At 38.7% G+C, this 21,481-nt stretch overlaps 1 protein-coding gene across 2 annotated transcripts in view; it reads right to left on the bottom strand.

Moving 5' to 3' along the window:
- Window positions 1-6,269, bottom strand: part of LOC143730774 (uncharacterized) — a 251,597-nt gene extending 245,328 nt beyond the window's left edge. Inside the window, exon 1 of one of the 2 annotated variants that reach the window (XR_013200598.1) lies at window positions 6,183-6,269. Coding sequence is in view for 1 of the 2 variants with exons in the window: in XM_077221363.1 (XP_077077478.1) it covers window positions 6,183-6,228 (46 nt within the window). In the remaining variant the exon portion in view is untranslated. The remainder of the gene's footprint in view (window positions 1-6,182) is intronic. The other variant, XM_077221363.1, reaches the window with a different exon arrangement.
- Window positions 6,270-21,481: the final 15,212 nt, after the last annotated feature.

Raw genomic sequence — 21,481 nt, 5'->3', positions numbered from 1 at the left:
GGTAGGATCGGGCTTGATTTTTTGGGCCTGATCTAAGCTCTAAGTCGAGCACGGACACTCCAATGTTTGGGTAAGATGATGACACACACAACTGGATGTTAGCTGGCTGAGCAAGTTCAGCATCACTGAAGATTAAACATTAAAAATAGCACTCATATTCATGAATGAATGTGTATTATATTATTAGCTTGCTAATCGCTAGTAAAGCTAATTATTAATTAGCCATCATGCTAGGTAAACTTGCATGAGTGCTATTGTTTAATGTGTAATCTTCAGTGATGCTGAACTTGCTCAGCCAGCTACCCATCGAGTTGTGTGTGTGTCATCATCTGCAGAGACGGCATCTATCTAGGTGAACCGAACGCGAACAATGGTGTAATGATTCAGTTCGACTCCTAAGACAAGACGATGCTCACCCGACTGGCCAATAGGAACGTTCCAATAGGAAAAAAAAGAACGTGGCCCCGCCCATGACACAATTTTCACAGCTAAAGCAAAATCCTGACACGAGAGCAAAAAATTGCATCGAGAGCAAAGAAAAGCGTTTTGAGAGAAACACTTTTTATTTTTAGAGAAAATGTTTTCACACTGATAGCAAAAAATATATATTCGAGATTTTTTTCAAAGTATTTTGAGAGAGATTTTTTTTCTCGGAAATAATTTTAGAAATTTCAAATTTATATTTTTTTATGTTCTATGAGAAAATACTTTCTCTCAAAACTTTTTTAGTCTCAAATATTATTTTTTGCTATTGGTATGAAAACTTTTTCTCTCAAATATTCTTTTTTCTCTCATGAAATGCTTTTTTGCTATCAGTGTGATAACTTTTTCTCTCAAACTTTTTTTTTCTTCTCTCAGATCATTTATTTTCTCGCATATAATAAAGACACATTTCTAGCTCCATATACGCCAGCCTTAGATAGACTAGTGCAGCAACTGAAGGCCGTAAAGACGAGTTTTACAAAGTTGTGATCGACGTCTTTATGAGGAAAGAGCGGCGGATGGATTTTATGTAGGCTACAAATAATCTACCGATTGGTGAGTCAAAAACTATTTTGGGCTTAATATTGAATTTGATAAATGTGGTTGAATTAATGCAAGCCATTTGCCTTCATATTCAATTGAGCAGTGTGTGATTTTACTTTTGCTGACAGACATAATTGGCCGCTGTGCAAAAATTAAGGATTAAGAATGGTTGTATTGATGCTGGAGTGGACATTAACTACCGGTGTGTGCCTGTGCCGCGCTTGCGTGTGTGTGTGTGTGTGTGTGTGCGAGAGAGAGAGAGAGAGAGAGAGAGAGAGAGAGAGAGAGAGAGAGAGAGAGAGAGAGAGAGTGAGTGAGTACACGGTATACATTCTGATTTGTACATTTCTTGTTATGCTGCGTTTGTGCGTAACGTTTACTGTTATTACGTATTATTAGCCTAAACAATAAATCAGGTAATCTGGCTTTCATAACTCAGTGCCTAGCCTCTTTAAGACATCACCGCACGTCACTGCTATATAGTGCACTGTCTGCTCGTTCTCTATCCCCTATAGTACTCTGTCTGATTGTTCCCTGTCTCCTATATAGTGCACTGTCTGATCGTTCTCTATCCCCTATAGTACTCTGTCTGATTGTTCCCTGTCTCCTATATAGTGCACTGTCTGATCGTTCTCTATCCCCTATAGTACTCTGTCTGATTGTTCCCTATCTCCTATATAGTGCACTGTCTGAATCGTTCTCTATCTCCCATATAATGCACTGCCTGATTGTCCCTATCTCCTATATAGTGCACTGTCTGAATCGCTCTCTATCCCCTATAGTATACTCTGTCTGATTGTTCCCTATCTCCTATATAGTGCACTGTCTGTATCGCTCTCTATCCCCTATAGTATACTCTGTCTGATTGTTCCCTATCTCCTATATAGTGCACTGTCTGAATCGTTCTCTATCCCCTATAGTACTCTGTCTGATTGTTCCCTATCTCCTATATAGTGCACTGTCTGAATCGTTCTCTATCTCCCATATAATGCACTGCCTGATTGTCCCTATCTCCTATATAGTGCACTGTCTGAATCGCTCTCTATCCCCTATAGTATACTCTGTCTGATTGTTCCCTATCTCCTATATAGTGCACTGTCTGTATCGCTCTCTATCCCCTATAGTATACTCTGTCTGATTGTTCCCTATCTCCTATATAGTGCACTGTCTGAATCGTTCTCTATCCCCTATAGTACTCTGTCTGATTGTTTCCTATCTCCTATATAGTGCACTGTCTGAATCGTTCTCTATCCCCTAAAGTACTCTGTCTGATTGTTTCCTATCTCCTATATAGTGCACTGTCTGACCGTTCACTATCCCCTATATAGTACTCTGTCTGATCGTTCTCTATCCCCTATATAATACTCTGTCTGACCGTTCACTATCCCCTATATAGTACTCGTTCTGATCGTTCTCTATCCCCTATATAATACTCTGTCTGACCGTTCACTATCCCCTATATAGTACTCTGTCTGATCGTTCTCTATCCCCTATATAATACTCTGTCTGATCGTTCACTATCCCCTATATAGTACTCTGTCTGATCGTTCTCTATCCCCTATATAATACTCTGTCTGACCGTTCACTATCCCCTATATAGTACTCTGTCCATGAGCCATTCCCTATCTCCTATATAGTACTCTGTCTGATCGTTTCCTATCCCCTATATAGTGCAGGGGCGGAGCTTCAGATTCTAGAGAGCATTTGATTGGACAGAAAATCTGATGAGAAGCTGAAGTGCAGAGTGATGTCATCAAAATCATTGATCCATATTGGTGGAAGTGAGAGACTGTAAATTTTGAATGCTTATATGGTCCGGCTCCGTGTACGTTTTGATAAATTTATATCGTGTTTGGAATGGAATAACGAGACATGAAAAGACAGCTTGTTTATTCGTTTTTTCGTTTAGTAAAAAAAAAAAAAAAAAACGGAAAATGAAAATTTGGCTCGATTTTTTGTTTGTGGTTTAAAAATCAGTTTATGGTTTTGATATTTGCCATATAAAGTGCAGCACTCTAATAAACAAATGTCTGAAACCACCACTCACTGTTAACTACGCACAATATTTGAAGCAGAAATATGTTGCTGCTCACGTAATTCATGCTGCTGCGACTTGTGCGACACCATTAAGGTGAGCCACAGTATATGACAGATTATTTTAGCATTATGTATTTCCCATTGATAAATACAGTGCAAATATTCCGTCTCTTTGGATAAAAGTGAAGTGGAAATAAAAATCAATAATATGCTGAACTGTACCATGATAATAATATATCAGATCCGTAACATTTATCACTTTTGTCTTTTATTTAGATCAAAAGGCACTAGGTGTGTGTGACACGTGTATAAATAATAGTGAAACAGATCTCATATCAAATTTTAAAAGATTGTCTTGCCACCTATCAAAAGTCAGTCAGGGATGCAAAATCTCAATATCTTTCAAATTTAATTTCCATGAATGCAAACAGGCCAAAAGTTCTTTTTAAAACTATAATCTCAGTCCTTAATCCAGCCACTTGCTGAGCCCCTGTTGGCAATCCCAAGACCTGCATATAATTTTTAGGTTTCTTTGAACAGAAGATATTAGATATCAGATCTCACCTCTCTCCTTCTGACATGGCTGTTTCTCCCTTGATCTCTCCTTCTAGTAATTTTACTAGTTTTAAACCAGTGTCTCAATCTCAATTAAGTGCATTAATCTCTAAAATGAAATTTACATACTGTCAATCTGATGTACTGCCTAGCCGTTTGCTTAGAGAGGTATTAGACACTATTAGCCCTGCGCTTTTAACTATTGTAAACAGTTCTTTGTCTAGTGGGGTTTTTCCTGAGTCTTTTAAACATGCTTCTGTACAGCCCTTGCTAAAAAGATCTCACCTTGATCCATCTGTTTAGTGACTGCCGGCCAATTTCTAAACTCCCATTTATTTCAAAGGTTTTGGAGAAAGCAGTGCTCTCACAGTTTACTTCTTATTTAGATGCTTTTAACATTTTGGATAAGTTCCAATCTGGTTTTAGAGCATTTCACAGTACAGAGTCAGCCTTGCTTAAAGTTACGAATGATCTATTGTTGTCTACTGATTCAGGGTCATCTGTCATTCTGTTGCTACTAGATTTGAGTGCAGCTTTCGACACTATTGACCACGGCATCCTCTTGAAACGACTTCAATATACAGTTGGGGTTCAAGGCACGACATTGCAATGGTTCAACTCTTATTTAAGGGTGGGTTAGGTAGGACGCTTTCAGTAAATATCGGGTCGTTTCCCAGGTGAAAAAGACGTACTGTTAAATGTATTAAAAATGCATTAAAGTATATTTGTATTGTACTAAAAACATACTCAAGTACATTTTTAATACATTTAATAGTACGTCTTTTTCTCCTGGGTTACCTCACCTACTGCACCCGTTCCTTATGGTGTTCCCCAGGGTTCTATTCTTGGCCCTTTGTTGTTTTCACTCTATATGCTTCCCCTGGGTTCCATTCTCCAGAAATATAGCATAAATTATCACTGCTATGCCGATGACCTACAACTTTACCTTCCAATCAAATTTGAAAACGATCTCTCTATACAACTCCCTCTCTCATGTCTTGATGAAGTGAAAATTTCGATGGCTAACAATTTCCTGCAGTTAAACACCGACAAAACTGAGGTACTTTTGCTAGGCCCCGCTGCACTCAATACAACTCTGACAAGTAGGTTAGGCTCCCTTAGTGATAGCTTACAACCCAGTGTAAAAAATCTAGGGTTTCATTTTGATCCTTTACTGCAATTTGACAAACAGGTGAACATGGTTGTAAGAGTAGCTTCTTTCACCTCAGATCTGTTGCGAAGGTAAAACATTTTCTTTCTCAAAAAGATCTTGAAATTGTCATTCACGCACTAATCTCTCTTCAGATGGTCCAAAATGCGGCAGCCAGATTGCTGACAAGAACAAAATAACGGGAGCATATCACTCCTGTTCTTGCTTCACTGCACTGGCTCCCTGTCAAATTCAGAGTTGATTTTAAGGTTCTTCTTTTTGTATATAAGGCCATACAAAAATCAGCCCCGGATTACATCTGTGAACTTATCCAGCCATATACAACCTCTAAGATCTTGTAACCAGCTTCTTTTATCAGTCCCTCGTTCACGTTGCAAATCCAAAGGCGACAGAGCTTTCGCGGTTGCTGCACCTAAACTTTGGAACAGCTTACCTTTTAATATCAGGGCCTCTCCATCGCTCAACGTTTTTAAATCTGATGAATCTCATCATTTTAAATCTCTTGCATTTGAGTGATGCTGTGTATGTTACATCGCGTATTTTGTATGTGTATGTAGAAATGTTCTTTTATTATGTTCTTTTATCTTCTTTTATTTATTTCTATTATTATTAGTTTTTCTCTATTAACCTATTTGACCATCTGTAAAGCACTTTGGATCAACAAATGTTGTGTTTCTGTTGTGCTCTATAAATAAATTGACTTGACTTGACTTGACTTGAAAACTCAATAGAAATAAAGTTTAACGTTATGAATGTAAGCGTATAGCCTACTCAGTTCACAAGAAAAGAAAGAGACAGAAAAGAGAGAAGTGAATCACTGAACGTTACATAAAACTGACAAAAATGATCAGAGTTTGGGATAATTAAAATCCCTTCGGTTGAAGAGCATGGCGTGCTTTAAAATGTTATTAGTTTTATTATGAAACTAATACAATTTTATTACATACTAAATTGGATGATGTTTCCTTGAGGCTTCTTTATTATGTTAGCTTGAGAAAGCCATATATTTAAACATTATTATTATTATTATTATTATTTATTATTAGAGTAATTGACTCCGCCTATAACTTATACTTATATTAACACCTATGCTTCACCAAAATCATGGGATTAAAATGATGAACTGATTTGTAAATCACTAATGAAAAATGAGATTAACGTATTAAATAAATCCAATAACAACCAAATCCATAACCTGCCAGATTATTGTCATCATCATAATCATCATGCTCATTATTATTAGAAGTATCTCTGCCCTGTTTATGATGTTTAGAAATGTGTATTTTGACATTTCAGTTTCATTCTGTAATAAACACTTCCAAAACATTTTTTCAAAAAATAAATAAATGCAGATAGTATTTATTTTACAGCTTATAATAAGCGTTTTATTCACCTTGTGATGAGCTGAAGAGAGTAAATATCCACTGTAGATCTGACATCTCTGCTGTTGAGCTGAATGAGCTTCAGGAGGAGTGTGTGTGTGTGTGCATGTGTGTGTGTGAGGCTTTTATACACGGAAAGTCTCTCTAGCGTCTAGGGGTGTGTGGTTATTCGAGTTCTTTGGCTGGTCATGTTTCCTGTGATGAGTCAGTGAATTTACAGTGAGTTCCCATAAGTGAAGTGAAACATGATGATCCTCATTTACATCCTCATTTACACAGACAGTGGATATATACTCTGATATAAACTCTGTTGAACCTGATTGCTTTTTCTCAATTCAATTCAATTCAATTCAATTCAATTCAATTCAATTCAATTCAACAATCAGGAAGTAATCTATTATTATAGTCATTGTGATAGTCTTAAAGTTATATTCAGAGGACAGAAATATGCAGAATAGCTTTAAGATAATAATACTGATTATGGTTAGTCATCATGTATTCAGTTAAGCACATCAGACATGAGGAACATGTTAGATGATGATTTTCTGCTTGTTGTGGTTTTGTATGTTGATCTAAAAGTTATCAAATCTTCTCAAAGGCTGAATCTAAAGCTGTTGATCTGAGAGAGAAACAACATGAAGAGGAGAATTAGTGGAACTGATGTTTCAGACAGAAGATGATCATGTGTGTTTGGTATTTATTCATATGATATCATCATAGTGCACGATTATGAGAAGTATTATGTCAATGTTTGGCTAAAGAAATGACTTTAATCCTGACCAACACTCTTGGGGAATTTAGTCAGTTTCAAACACTGTCAGATTTTCAACTGACATAAAATATTTTTTCTTATTTTTAGCCAGAAAGCATCACATTTATCGGCTGATATTAATATTCTCTAAATGGGCAGATTTATCAGTCTATCATTATTTATTTCATACAGTCATTATAGGCATTTTGTGCACAGTACTCATGGAGTACATACTCAAGAAAGCCACATGCTTTAACCTCTGAGGTTACTGATAATTGTGTAATCTATACTAGAAGCCAGATAAAGCATTAATGTCCTGAATTAAATCTTATTAATGTGTTCATGATCTCATGTATGGTAAATATGAAGACTGAAGTATCTCACAGAAACATACTTTACCGTGGTAGCGACGGTTTGGGAGTTTGGCTATGAAAACTTCACAAGTGAAAAAATGAACAGTTGTATTATTTTGAAATGATCAAATGTATTATTTGGTTAGAAGAACTTCTCGATTAGAAGAAGTCTACAGCAAATTCACCAACATTAGAACAAATGCATGTGCGTTTACTCTCGTGTTATGAATTATGCGGAAAGTATTTGTAAAAAGTTCAAATGTGCACGTAAATATGAATAATCTACACAATTATTAGTGAATAAGATCGGCTGAGCAACATCAGGAGTTGGTTCATATTTTCAGCTGTTGGGGTGAAGCTACAGGTCAATAGATAAACCATGAACTATCGCTATGAAATATGAGATGCTTGTATGAAACTTTGAAAAATGAATATACAGTGACTCGAAAAATAGACAGCTTTTCAGAAGAACTAATTTTTCCAGTCTGTATAAAATATGAATGCCTGTAATATGGAGTATGACTCAGTTAAAGCAATAGTATTTGAGCTGCACCAAAGATTACAGTAGACAAATCTGTGTGAATATGAGTGATGAATTTAGGGATTTTTCAGTGTAAGCCAACAAATGAAACCTCAACCTCTGACCCTGGTGAAGGCATTGTGTAAGAAAGGCCGCGCTGGTGACTGTATAATCGTGTATATGCGCATATTAATGTGCTCCAACACACCCTGAGCACATGACGCGATGCTAGAGTTATTGTGCTAATCACTTCATTTATTTTCATTACTCTCCATGTATATTTACATGTTATGCATCCAGTGCAGATATTATTTATCAATATTGTGGATTATATCATTTGATACTTTGAATCTTTTAAGTAGTTATATTCAGTATAATCTGTTATTATTGCCACTCACGTTTCTATACACGTGACACCACCTAGTGGCATTTTTATATGCCCCCGATTGTTAATAGCTATTGCATCTGTTACTGTTTAGTATTGAATGTATGGATATTTATTTCATAATGCTGTTATTCATATTTGTTATTTGTTTTCATTTAGAACCACACACACACCTGATTATATAAACATATTGGAAGATTGTAGCCCATGCTGCAACAGTTTATTAAACACCATCATTCAGTTGTTGGTTCCTGTGTTCTTCTGACCCCATGCCCGGATTAACATAGTTTTGTGCCCTAGGGTGACCACAGTTTAAGTGCCCCCCTCCTCACACTTAATGTGTGAACAATTGAAATTCAGTATTTCTATGAAGACAATAGATGTACATGAACTTACAGCTAAAGTAAAGGCTCACCACAAATACTGCAGGGAATTCAATAAATCCGTGACAAGAATAGCGCGCGTAGGGGAGACAAATCACAACCTGCTATGTGCGTCTGAGCAATGAGCGATCTATCGACTCGTTACCTAGCAGCGAATGCAAACAAAATGAAAGTGAAACGAAAATACGCAACTCATATAGGCCTATGATTAGGACCGTGGAGCAGCAGCAGCGCCCCGAACCACTGACAGTAAAATAAAGCCCCGAACTTGCCAGTCGCGGGCCGATCTCGCTCACGATCCAGTTAAGAAATCAGTTGAGATCCAGTTAAGAAATCAATTGAATTCGCCTCAGAATTTTAACATCATTCATCACTACGAGATCCAGCGAGAAACATTCCGATTCCGCGCAGAGTTCTGTTATAAACCATAGATATCAGATCAAACAGCGCTGACGTGGAAACCAGGAGAAACACTTCGCTGCATATGTTAGCTTCAGGGCCTGTGCTAGTTAACATTACTTCTGCTCCTGCCGCCGGTTTCTGAATAAAAAAGCTCGCGATTGCGGGTACATTATGAATAGTTGCAATGTGCCGTGATTGTTTTTCTTTTTTAAGTTTTCTCTTAGCGCAACCGCTTAACTGACGCCTGTCCATTTTGAATTAGTCTGATTGACTAATTGGGCGGCAGTGTGTCACTGTGGAATGGACCAAGATCGGGGGAGGGGTAGGGGGGGCACTTACCAAATCGCAATTATAGTTCTTTATTTTTAAATGCATAAATATATATGTATTAAATATATATGTATCAAATATATAACTATATAGTGAATACATATACATTTATAAAATATGACAAATATTTTAAAGGTATAGTATTTGTTTTAATGATTTGGTTGGTCCCCATTGGCTGGTGCCCCTGGGCACTCGCCCAGTGTCACATATGGATAATCCGGCCCTGTCTGACCCCGAGAGACACTAGGCTTGTTCGACTTGAACTGGCGCTGCACAGACCGATCGGTTGATGACATCAAAGTACCGCGAGAGCGATTCAAAAGCATAAGGAGCCGTCTGCTCTCTAATCGCTCTCGCGGTACTTTGATGTCATCAAACGATCGGTCTGTGCAACGCTGGTTCAAGTCGAACAAGCCTATTACCACACACAAGTAGTTCCAGCAATAGAAATAAAATACAGTCCTTTTAAGTCTCTCCGACACATTCATTTACCACAGTAATGTGTTTTTTTCACACTTCCTGATTTAGTCAGAAGGATGTAGCCCTTTGCATTTGTTTGTTTTCTTCTGCTTTCGATCAGTTTCATATTAGTCCTTCTGACATCATCCTTCACTGAATTCAGCTCGCGGATCTTCACACAAGCTATCAAATGTTTTTTTGATTTCCATAACTATACGATTTCATACCTTTGTTATTGTGCTTTGCCCTTGCAAGTATTTTTTTATCTGTTTATCTCTTAATTTAGAGTTAATTATTTACATTTTGTGATCTATACATTAAGATGCCTATAAAGCAGAAGTTTTAATGTGTATGAGGTGTTTGAGGTGTTCTTGTCTGATCTTGTCCAAGAATTTCACCGTTCATGACAGTCTTTTCCTTCTGGGCCAAATAATCACTTTCTGTCATAAACTGGTTTCTGCAGGGACTCTGGGTCTGTAAGTAGGAGATAGTAGGTTGGACATTTTAAATTTCAGAGAGAAATAATGTTAAAAATGTTAATAAAAATACATTTGTAAATTTTATTTACATAAGTTAAAAAAAACAAAAAAAAAACACTTTGCTGGGATTTGATGCCTTTTCTGTCCCCAGTAAAGATCATGATCTTACTGCCTTAAAATGTTGAACAATATAAATTTTAAACCTGTTTTAGTCATAAATTACACCATAATCATTTTGAACGTCATGCAGAAATAAAGATCCAGTGAATCTCAGTCAGTCAGTGAGTTTTGCTGGATGGTCAAGCGAAAAAGACATCACTTTGTTTTCTAACCCATAAATGTCTTTCCAGCTCTGAATGTTTTACATTACACGTTTATTATTATTTTAATGCTTGGCCTCTGATTAGTCTCTTTATGTCTTTTCTGTAGTGCCTGAACAATAGTCTGATCAGAAACCTCTCTTATTTCATCAAAAATATCTTCATTTGTGTTCCGAATCAACAAATATCTTACAGGTTTGGAACGACAAGAGGATGGGCAATTAATGACAGAAACTTTAAATAATCTGCTGTGTTTGATTATACTGTAAGTCTATATACAGTGAGGAAAATAAGTATTTGAACACCCTGCTATTTTGCAAGTTCTCCCCCTTCTCATGGAGGGGTCTGAAATTGTCATCGTAGGTGCATGTCCACTGTGAGAGACATAATCTAAAAAAAAAAATCCAGAAATCACAATGTATGATTTTTTAACTATTTATTTGTATGATACAGCTGCAAATAAGTATTTGAACACCTGAGAAAATCAATGTTAATATTTGGTACAGTATCCTTTGTTTGCAATTACAGAGGTCAAACGTTTCCTGTAGTTTTTCTCCAGGTTTGCAAACACTGCAGGAGGGATTTTGGCCCACTCCTCCACACAGATCTTCTCTAGATCAGTCAGGTTTCTGGGCTGTCGCTGAGAAACACGGAGTTTGAGCTCCCTCCAAAGATTCTCTATTGGGTTTAGGTCTGGAGACTGGCTAGGCCACGCCAGAACCTTGATATGCTTCTTACAGAGCCACTCCTTGGTTATCCCGGCTGTGTGCTTCGGGTCATTGTCATGTTGGAAGACCCAGCCTCGACCCATCTTCAATGCTCTAACTGAGGGAAGGAGGTTGTTCCCCAAAATCTGGCAATACATGGCCCCGGTCATCCTCTCCTTAATACAGTGCAGTCGCCCTGTCCCATGTGGAGAAAAACACCCCCAAAGCGTGATGCTACCACCCCCATGCTTCACAGTAGGGATGGTGTTCTTGGGATGGTACTCATCATTCTTCTTCCTCCAAACACGGCAAGTGGAATTATGACCAAAAAGTTCTATTTTGGTCTCATCTGACCACATGACTTTCTCCCATGACTCCTCTGGATCATCCAAATGGTCATTGGCAAACTTAAGACAGGACTTGACATGTGCTGGTTTAAGCAGGGGAACCTTCCGTGCCATGCATGATTTCAAACTATGACGTCTTAGTGTATTACCAACAGTAACCTTGGAAACGGTGGTCCCAGCTCTTTTCAGGTCATTGACCAGCTCATCCCGTGTAGTTCTGGGCTGATTTCTCACCTTTCTTAGGATCATTGAGACCCCACGAGGTGAGATCTTGCATGGAGCCCCAGTCCGAGGGAGATTGACAGTCATGTTTAGCTTCTTCCATTTTCTAATGATTGCTCAAACAGCCAAACAGGCATGCATCTAATTTAGGATAATAAATGGAGTGGAGGTGGACATTTTAAAGGCAGACTAACAGGTCTTTGAGGATCAGAATTCTAGCTGATAGACAGGTGTTCAAATACTTATTTGCAGCTGTATCATACAAATAAATAGTTAAAAAATCACACATTGTGATTTCTGGATTTTTTTTTTAGATTATGTCTCTCACAGTGGACATGCACCTACGATGAAAATTTCAGACCCCTCCATGATTTCCAAGTGGGAGTTTGCAAAATAGCAGGGTGTTCAAATACTTATTTTCCTCACTGTACCTGAGATCAGTCACATTCACGTTTACACAATCTAAGGTACTTAAAAGAGCCCCGTGAAATTGCATACACTTAAATTTAATTTAAACGTTTACTTCAGTAGAGGTATGGCCACTATTACAGATATAAGTTGACCAACATTACCTATCTTATAATAGCTTTGGATTGGCCAAGCCTTGGTTTCCCACGTACACTTATCTAAAGTAACATTGAATTAAAACAGAGGTAATTAGACACACCCAGATGGTTGTGTCACAGAACGAGACGGCTGGCCGGTCCACTACAGAGGGACCAGCACGCTCATCGGGGACCTCCACCGGCTGCGGTGTGAGAGAGGAGTGAGGGATCCACGGGACTTTGCCGGGCGGATTACCCGTCACTGTAATCCTCAGGTCACCCAGCCCAGACGGCACTCCAGAGCTCTTCTGGTAATAGCCCAGAAGAACACCAGAGGGATGGATGGCCTGGGGATGGAGACTCCACCCTCGCGAACGAAGACGAGTCTCGACCTCAACACCGAGATGGTCATATTACCGCAATGTGAACATGACTCATCCGCAAGAGCTGCTTCAGCGTGCCGTAAGCCCAAACACGTGATACAACTCTCGTGACCGTCAGACCGGGACAGGGAACGACCGCATCCAGAAACGCACGGATGGAATGGCATCTTGAAAAAGCCTCAAACGCACCCATGTTGCTCTTTCAGAAATGGGACCCATCACCAGTGCCGGAGCACACAGGGGGATGACCACAGCAACACTTAATTCAGTGAACTGAAACAGTGAAGCACTCACTTTTCCGCCCTCCACCAGCAGTCAACACACAAACACAGAACTTTGTTTGCTGTAACACAGCAGTTGAGAGCTCAAAGCTCGCGATCACCGCTGCACTCGCTGTAGAAACACCAGCACTGGGAGAGTCTTCCAGAAGAACACCGACACACTCGCTCAGTGTAATATAACACTCTTCAGAGACATCAAACGATCGGCTCCGAAGCGAAAAGCAACTAGTGTGTGCGTCCACTTCCGTATTTATACCCGCACCGCGGGGGCGGAGTGTGTAATGTAAAACGCCAATTTCATTGGCTCGTTTCAATAGTACTCGAAGATGACTGGCTCCCTGGTGTAATCCCATTCAGTCGAACGTCGACCAGTTTACCAGTTTTGGAAATATTGTTTTTAATTTAATGCACCAGTGTGTAAGACTATGTTGTAGTGTGTGTGTTTTGTGAGGGCTTGTTGTGTGTGATGTCTGAGGTTTTTCAGCAAGAGTGAATGGTTTTGAGTGTACAGCTTCATTTTGACCTGAAAATAGGATGTTTGGGGAATTGGGTGAGAAGTTATGGATTTGTGTTTACTGTTTTGAGAATACGAGGCATAGTTTCAAGAAATATGTTTAAGCAATCGTGTAAAACTGTAATACATCCATGCACATTCATCTCGTATGAAAACTGCTGATGTTAACTCTGATCTTGTGTCTGTTAAAGAGTGTTAGTGACACCGACTGCTGCTTTCTACAAGAGAACTGTCAGTATTATTTCTACATCACTTCTAAAAGTAATGATAAAACACTGTTACTATCGTCTTTCATCTTCTCTGGTGTCTGGATGTGTCACATCAGTCATTTCATCTGCTATATTCACTACAGTATATGAAGATGATCAGATGTTTGTGTTCTAGTTTCTCAGTGTTTTTGGGTTATTTCAATCTTTCCTGTTGCCACTGGAGGGCGCATGTGAGACACTGATTATATACAGAATAGAGTTCAAACTGAGTAGAAGTGATGTAGAAATAATGCTGACAGTTCTCTTGTAGAAAGCAGCAGTCGGTGTTACAAATGATTTTTTTTATCATAAAGACTCAGTTTGGTTTATGCTGTTGAGTCTGACTCTCTCAGGATCTGTTTCTCTCCTCCATCAGTTTGTATCTCGTCCTCTTTTTTCTGTCATTTTCCTCTTTCTCTCTTGTCCTGATGTTTAATTCTCCTGCAGTTTGTGATGATCCACAGATCTTCTGCCATTAAACCATTGTTTTTAGTTAGTTATTTGATGCTATAAAAACGGCGCTGTGGCGTACATGATTGACAGCTGTGATTGACAGGTTCTCTGAGCGTAGTCACTGAAGCAACAATGGACTTTTTTTCGGGATCTTTGGAGGACTGAGGAGATTGGAGCTTTAAATTTAATATAAATTTCTATAATTAATTATTTCACACCGACATAATGGTTTGTTCTGCAAGAGAGTGTGCTAACGTCAACATTTTAGCCATAGTCAACGCTTCATTTACACATGTGGCTGATGCTGTGCCTCTCTCGACCACAAACGCCTTCTTTCGTCCGTTTTTTGCACTCTTCTCTTTAACTTTTGGCAGTCTATAGAACTCGAAATGTTTTTTCCCGGTGCGACCGATTAGTACAGACCAAAACACGACCATTTTTCAGCCAAATATGCGAGTCCGTTCAGTTCAGTGGCGTTGTTTACGTTCAGCGCCTCCAACATGGCCGACTTCCGGATTGATGACGTGTAGTGAAAACACTCTATATGCTTGGTTATATATCTTCTGTTTGCTTATTTCTATTATGCTAAACTCACTGGGAGAGAACTGTTAAAAGTGTTTAATTGTTAATGTGCTGTTTATCACAACCGTATGTGAGTATGTATGATTAACATTTAGTTATTTACGTCTGTTTATTTGTTTATTACAGAAACTACCTCCAAAGCATAGTTCATATGTTTCTATGGTGAAATCCTGCACAGAAATCAAAGGTGGAACATATCTGATGACTCCTTGATCAGAGTACTGAAGCGGTTAAGATCAATAAAGAATCGGCACGCGGTGGGGCAATCCCCAACAGCAAATGTGACATTTATACAACAGTTCAATGGTGTATAAATGTCACATTTGCGATTGTACAGATGTTCGGAAAAACAACACTCTTGCTGGTGTGATAACTCTCATAGAAAGAAAACGCAACACTGACTGTTGTAAGCATTTATTAAGAAAACGAGTAGAGTAGAGAGAAAATTGAACATGTATTAGAAAGATTTAGTAAGAGAAGGATGCAAGTATAGGGTGAATTGCCCTAATGTGGGACACCTAAGGTCTAGTGTTTGTAGGTCCCCCATAAATACATGAATGACAGTGAAACTATGGGTCAGACAAAGCTGTGGTGTCATGTGATCAAAATTACATGACCTATCAAATGTCCAATCATATTTGAGGGTGGAGCAATCAAACAGGAGGCACTTTGTGTGAAGACCATCCGAAGATTAGTGAGAGTTTTAACAAATTTGATGTTAAGGAGTTAAATACATTTTAAAGGTCCCGTTCTTCGCGATTCCATTTTTCAAACTTTAGTTAGTGTGTAATGTTGCTGTTAGAGCATAAATAATACCTGTAAAATTATAAAGCTCAAAGTTCAATGCCTAGCGAGATATTTTATTTAACAGAAGTCCCATTTCAAAGCCCACAGCGAACGTGCGGTTTGGACTACATCCCTCTACTTCCGTTTTTAATGACGTAATTAGAACAGTTTCTGACTAATCTCCGCCCACAGGAATACACAAAAAGGGGGCGTGGTCTTGTTGAGCTCCCACGGAGAAGAGGAAGAGTATCGAGTGTGTTTGTCGTCATGTCGTCGAGACGCTGTTATTTTCATGCCGGAGTCAATTCACCTTTGTTTGGCCTTCCCAGGGACGCTGTGCTTAGAGATCAATAGTTACAATTTATGTTTAACTCGGTTCCCGAAAAATATAATCCTCATTTAAAACTATGTGCAGCACTTTTTACACGCGAAACATGAACACATGTTATATTGCACACTGTAAACACAATCAAAGCTTCAAAAAAACATGAAGAACGGGACCTTTAAACAAAGCAATCCTGCTACTTTTTTAGCATAATATGAAATGTTTGTCTATCAAAAAATAGTGTAACTTTGTGTGTATAAACTATACATTTTATACTTGATCAAATTTCTTAGTGTCCCACATTAGGAAATGTGGTTTCCAAATCCGGGACAGCAGGATCAGCCTAATGTGGGACAGTACTTCAATGAGTCAAAAATGTGTGGTGGGGCATAGTTTGTGGGACAAACATGATTATTTACATGTTATAGTCTTGTAATGCAATATTATAATACTGTTAATGCAGATTTTTACAGTCATGTGAATTTTTTATTCTTGGAGGGCGGTTTGAAGGCACTTGTGTGTGTGTGTGTGTGTGCATGCGTACGTACGTGTGTGTCTCTCTCTCTCTCTGTGTGTGTGTGTGTGTGTGTGTGTGTGTGTGTAAAGTTGGTGTGTGTAAAAAGTTGGCAGTTGACTTAAAATGAAAAATAGCTCTTGTTGTAGAAATTTTAATAGTCATTGATCCCAAACAGATATCATAAGAGGGAGAACCTATTCAATGTATAAAAATATGTGTGTACGTGCTTGCGTGTGACGTTTCAGGAACATATGGAACAGGACCTCTGACCTTAGGGACGGTCAGTTTTGGCCAGTTTATTTCAGTACCAGTTTGTGTCTTTAAGTAGAAACTGAACAGCAGTAAGGACCTTATCTGGGTGGGTGAAAGGTACAGCGGGTGAGGAGGAACCTTGAAAAGAGTATAAAGGCGGTCTCATATCTTCCTGTTGTGTGTCACTCTCTTGCACAGCGTAACTTCTGTGTACTAGACTGAACCTATTCTTGCAAGAATAAATACTTTTCTTTTTTATTAATTTGACTCTGAGTGTCTCTTACGCAGTGATGATGTTTAACAGAATTTTTGCCACAACAATTTGGTGTCAGAACAGTGGGATTCCTTAGAAGTGCCTTCTGGACCTGAGAGCGGACGGTGACTGATCATCCTGGACTGAGCAGTTCCAGCTCTACCTCGTAAGCTTTAGAGAGAGGGGCCGACCGCTATCAGGGCCAGGAGGAACTCCACTGGAATTGAATGAAAGCGAACCCGTGGCAACCCAAAACATCTCTGGTAAGAGACGGCTAAAATATATTCTTTTGGGCTAAAATATTTTCCTTTTGGTATAAGAGTGAGTTAACAATAGTGACTGGGACTGTTTTTCTGTGGTGCGAGAACAGGGAGCGTCCGCGGGGACGCGGAGTCTCGCTATTATCCAGGAGTGAAATTGGACCTAGGGAGATTATGAAATAATCGGGGTCAAGATATTTCATGGGATAAATTGGGTTCAATAAATCTAGGAGTGCGCAGGGGGCTCTCGAACGGAGGTCTAATACCTGGACAGGTTGGAGGGGGCTTCCGAACGGAAACCTGATACCTGAACACCTAAATAGGCTGAAGACCTAAATAGGTTGGAGAGGGTTTCCGGGAGAGAGTTGTGCATGGGAATTAGGTGAACCAATCTGTTGGAGACGTCCGACAGATTATTAGAGGCGCGTCGAATTGGTAAATCCACAGAGAAACAGAAAACAGCCAGTAGGCTATGGGGAAATCTCAAAACAAGCTTGCCAAATTTGATACACCGGTTTTCTGTAAAATGCTGAAAGAATTACGGGGAAAATGCATGCAGGGTATTAAAAAGTTTAATCAAATATCATGATTTTACAAGGTGAGGGAACATTGAGCACAACTAGACTGAGAGTTGTGCGAGAATCAGTGGAACAGGGCAGCGAGGCATACAGAGGTTGTTGTGGCTGCGTTCAACATGTAAAAAAAAAAAAGAAAAAAAATGTGAACAGACAGTGGCTTTGGGAGGCAGATAAAAGTTGAACTGCCAGGAGAAATAAAGTTTTTACTTCTTCATCCAGTAAATGGATGGATGACATTAGATGTCTAGAGAACTTACATTTACAAGATAAGGATTGAAGTAGCAAGCAGCAATAAGGCTGTCTGTGTGAAATAGAGGGAACTGTAAGTGAGAGACTTGATGGAAGAGGGAAGTGAAAAACAAAAGGTTGGTGTGTGAGATATGTGTGTGGGGACTGTAAGCAAACAATCATGTACTGGTTAGATAATGAAGGAACTGGCATGTAGAGAAAAGAAAGAATTAGCATGTAGAACAGAGGATGCAAAAGGAACTGGCATGTAGGGAAAGATGGAAGAAATATAGTAGACAACTATATGTGATGAAATAAAATGTCTGATAGAATTTATGGAACTATTTATGAGCGCCTGTTACGTCAAATTAAGTTGAAATGGTATGAAAAGTGAGTTTCAGAAAAAAAAAATTAAGGCATTGAATATGATTAATGTGATATAAAGATAAGGAATGTTTCATTAAGCAAAATGGGGAACAATTCTATATTTTAATGGTAAAATAATGATTGAAATTATGTTTAGTTTTAGTTTGACAACCATTGTGTTTTGAACCTAGGGTCCAGCTATGCTGGAGGTACAGCAACAGGGTTTGCTTATTCACCTCGGTTTCCGGATGTTAGATATGTACTTGTTCTGTAATTAGGGTTGTTGATGATAATACCAAATTAGTAAAATGTAAAGACAACTTTGACCAAAGATTCTGGAAATCAATAATGTATAATGTCGGATATTTGTTGATATCAAGTAATTGAAGCTATTGTCTGTTTTATAACGGAAATTCTGGGTCAGGGATCATTTCCCTGGACAAGTATGACTAAAGTTAAACGAAAACTTTGTGTAAACAGCTTAGGATATTTTGAGCATTTTGATGCAGCTTATGAAAGTTAATGTTCTGCCAATAATAATGATAAAGATTATGATTCGGCTATTGGGATTGAATCCGCCACTGGTGGACTGTAAAAGAATACAGAGAACTGCTTATCAGCTCTGTTTGCATTCCTGAACGGGACACACTGCTTCAAGGGTGTGCAGAGTCATTTGAAAGCTTACAGTGATCAAACTATAGGCAAGGTGTCTGATGCTGTAAGTTGAGGCTGACAAAAACCCATCAGATGACAGAGAGTGTTTTTAATTGTGGTCAGCAGGACCATTTAACACGTAACTGTAAATGCCCACCGAGAAGGTGTTTGAAAATGTCATAGTGACTAGAGGATGACACGGGAGTGGATTTTCACTCCTGTCCCGTCCCACTCCCATAGAAAGAAATCTTGTCCCGTCCCACTCCCAGACCAAAGTTTAAAAAATAATCCCATCCCATCCCGCTCCTGGTAAATTGACTCCCAATCCCATCCCGCTCCTGTTTAAACTGACTCCCGCTCCTGTACCGCTCCCATATACGGCAATTTTCGCTTGATGAACGAAGCGATGCTTGCCTGATTCTTTTCCGAATTTGCCTTGCAAGTGTGCTTCTTCAGACCGCTCGTCCCTGAATCACTTGCGTACTTGACTAAGACTAAGCATGTCTTACAAGCAGCGTACATTGTGCTATCACCGTCACATTCTACTCTCATAAACTTAATTAATATTTCAGACTTTCCGACCAGTTCTGTGAACTTAATAGACATGTCATTACTTCTGACTTTGCGCTGTAAATCATTTTTTGCCACATCGACTTCTCCGCGGCTGTTAGCTCCCTCCATCACTGCTCTCCGGCGGTAAGCCGTGACAAAAAGCACTGATGGCTTCTGGGACGGCTGGGTCGTGTAGTTATTTTTTAATTGCGTTACATTGTAGGCGTATTAAAAGGAAACTACAAAATGATGCATTTACTTTTTTCTTTTTTTGTCGTCTTTGCTATTGGTTGATTCCCGCTCCCGTCTGCTCCCGTTAACCATTTATCCTGTACCGTCCAAATCCCGTGATTGATAGCAAAGATGACTCCCATCCTGCAGGAATCCCACGGGAATCCCGTGACCCGTGGGATTCCCGAAAAAATGTCAGCCTCTACTCTGTGACACATTTCAGGTGTTAATGTGGGCTTGAAAGTAGATCAGTGTTTAACATTTTCGTCTGAGAAAAATAAGAGATAAAAACCAGGTCAGAAGATTGAAGTCTTAAAGTGAATGCTTTTGAAGAAAGGATCTATAATAGTGATTTTTAGATGTGAATTGATGAATAAAGGTTGAGGTAAAATTACAGATAATGACTGCTTATATGAGTTGTAAAATTGTAAAAGTGCTAAAAGGATCATTTAAAATGATAACTGCAAAAGATGTATGTGTATCAAAATGTATCATAAGCAGAGCGTGATAGCCTTGTAAAAGTTAGTGTGAGTCCTAATTGGAGATTGATAAACTCCTAGGGAAAAAATTAAGTCAGATATTAAATTATGGTAATTGAGAAATTGACAACTAAAATTGAGATGAAATGGGAAACGTTATTGAGATCTAGAATAATTATTTTTATTTAAGATCAAATAAGCAGATACAGTAGTACTGGATTAACAGTTGCTAAATGTAAATCGTGCAGAAAGGCATCTGATTGAACAAACAGCTTGTTAGTGTTTTTTTAACGTAAAGAAAAAGTGTGCTGGTTAAAGGGTTGATAATTAATGTTGACCATGAAAGAACTAAAAGCTGATGTTTTGCTTTTAAAAGATAAGCTTGTGATTTGGCTGAAACAGGTTTCTTATCTAAATCTGGTGTGTGCTGTGGCTGAAACTGCCAGTGCGACACAGACTCAATCTGAGTGGAAATTTGTAATGTCTAAATTCCCTGATGTATGGGCAAAAGACAACTACAAAATTATGATTATTTGAAAACGTAATTTCTGGCAAAGATGCCTTAAGCTGGGCTAGAGTTAAAAGATAGTAGATAAAGTCTGATGTTAAAAGTTTTATGAAAATGCAGTATACCAGTCCTGAATACCTCAAAGTCTCTGTCTCATTCAATGTCAGCTAAAAGCTGTTATCTGAGTCTGTGTCATAAGTGACAATAAGCTATTTAGTAAAGTTTCCGTTGAAAACCATAGACACAGAAATGTTCAAAGAAATCACTGCCATTTAGAGGGCAATTTGTATTTAAATGTTGTAAATGTAAAATGACTGTGAATGACTTTAAAGAAGTCGTTAAAATAATAATGCAGACCTTAAACGATAGAAGTGATGTTTTTGATCAAGTTTATGTTAGGACCAGTAACTTCTTTGTCTCATATTAGTCTCCACCATTCAGGGCCGATGGCTCCGGCTACAGATGTAGATGTACACTGAATAGACGGATGTGAACTAAATTCACTGAATCTAAGCAGTGCTAGGTTGCTGCTTTTAAGATGTTAAAAGGATTTTAGTGATTAAATACTGCTGTTATTAACCTGTCTCCCTGTGTTAACACTATTAGGCGGTCCGAATGGCTCTGGTGACTCTTGAATGTGCCTTTCCTAAGCTCCAG

Source organism: Siphateles boraxobius, unplaced genomic scaffold, assembly GCF_051911475.1.
Source record: "Siphateles boraxobius isolate OS27281-9 unplaced genomic scaffold, OSU_SipBor_1 81, whole genome shotgun sequence".
Classification (NCBI taxonomy): Eukaryota; Metazoa; Chordata; class Actinopteri; order Cypriniformes; family Leuciscidae; genus Siphateles; species Siphateles boraxobius.
Note: the sequence above shows the minus strand (reverse complement) of the source record. Positions and strands in the feature narration are given on the sequence as shown.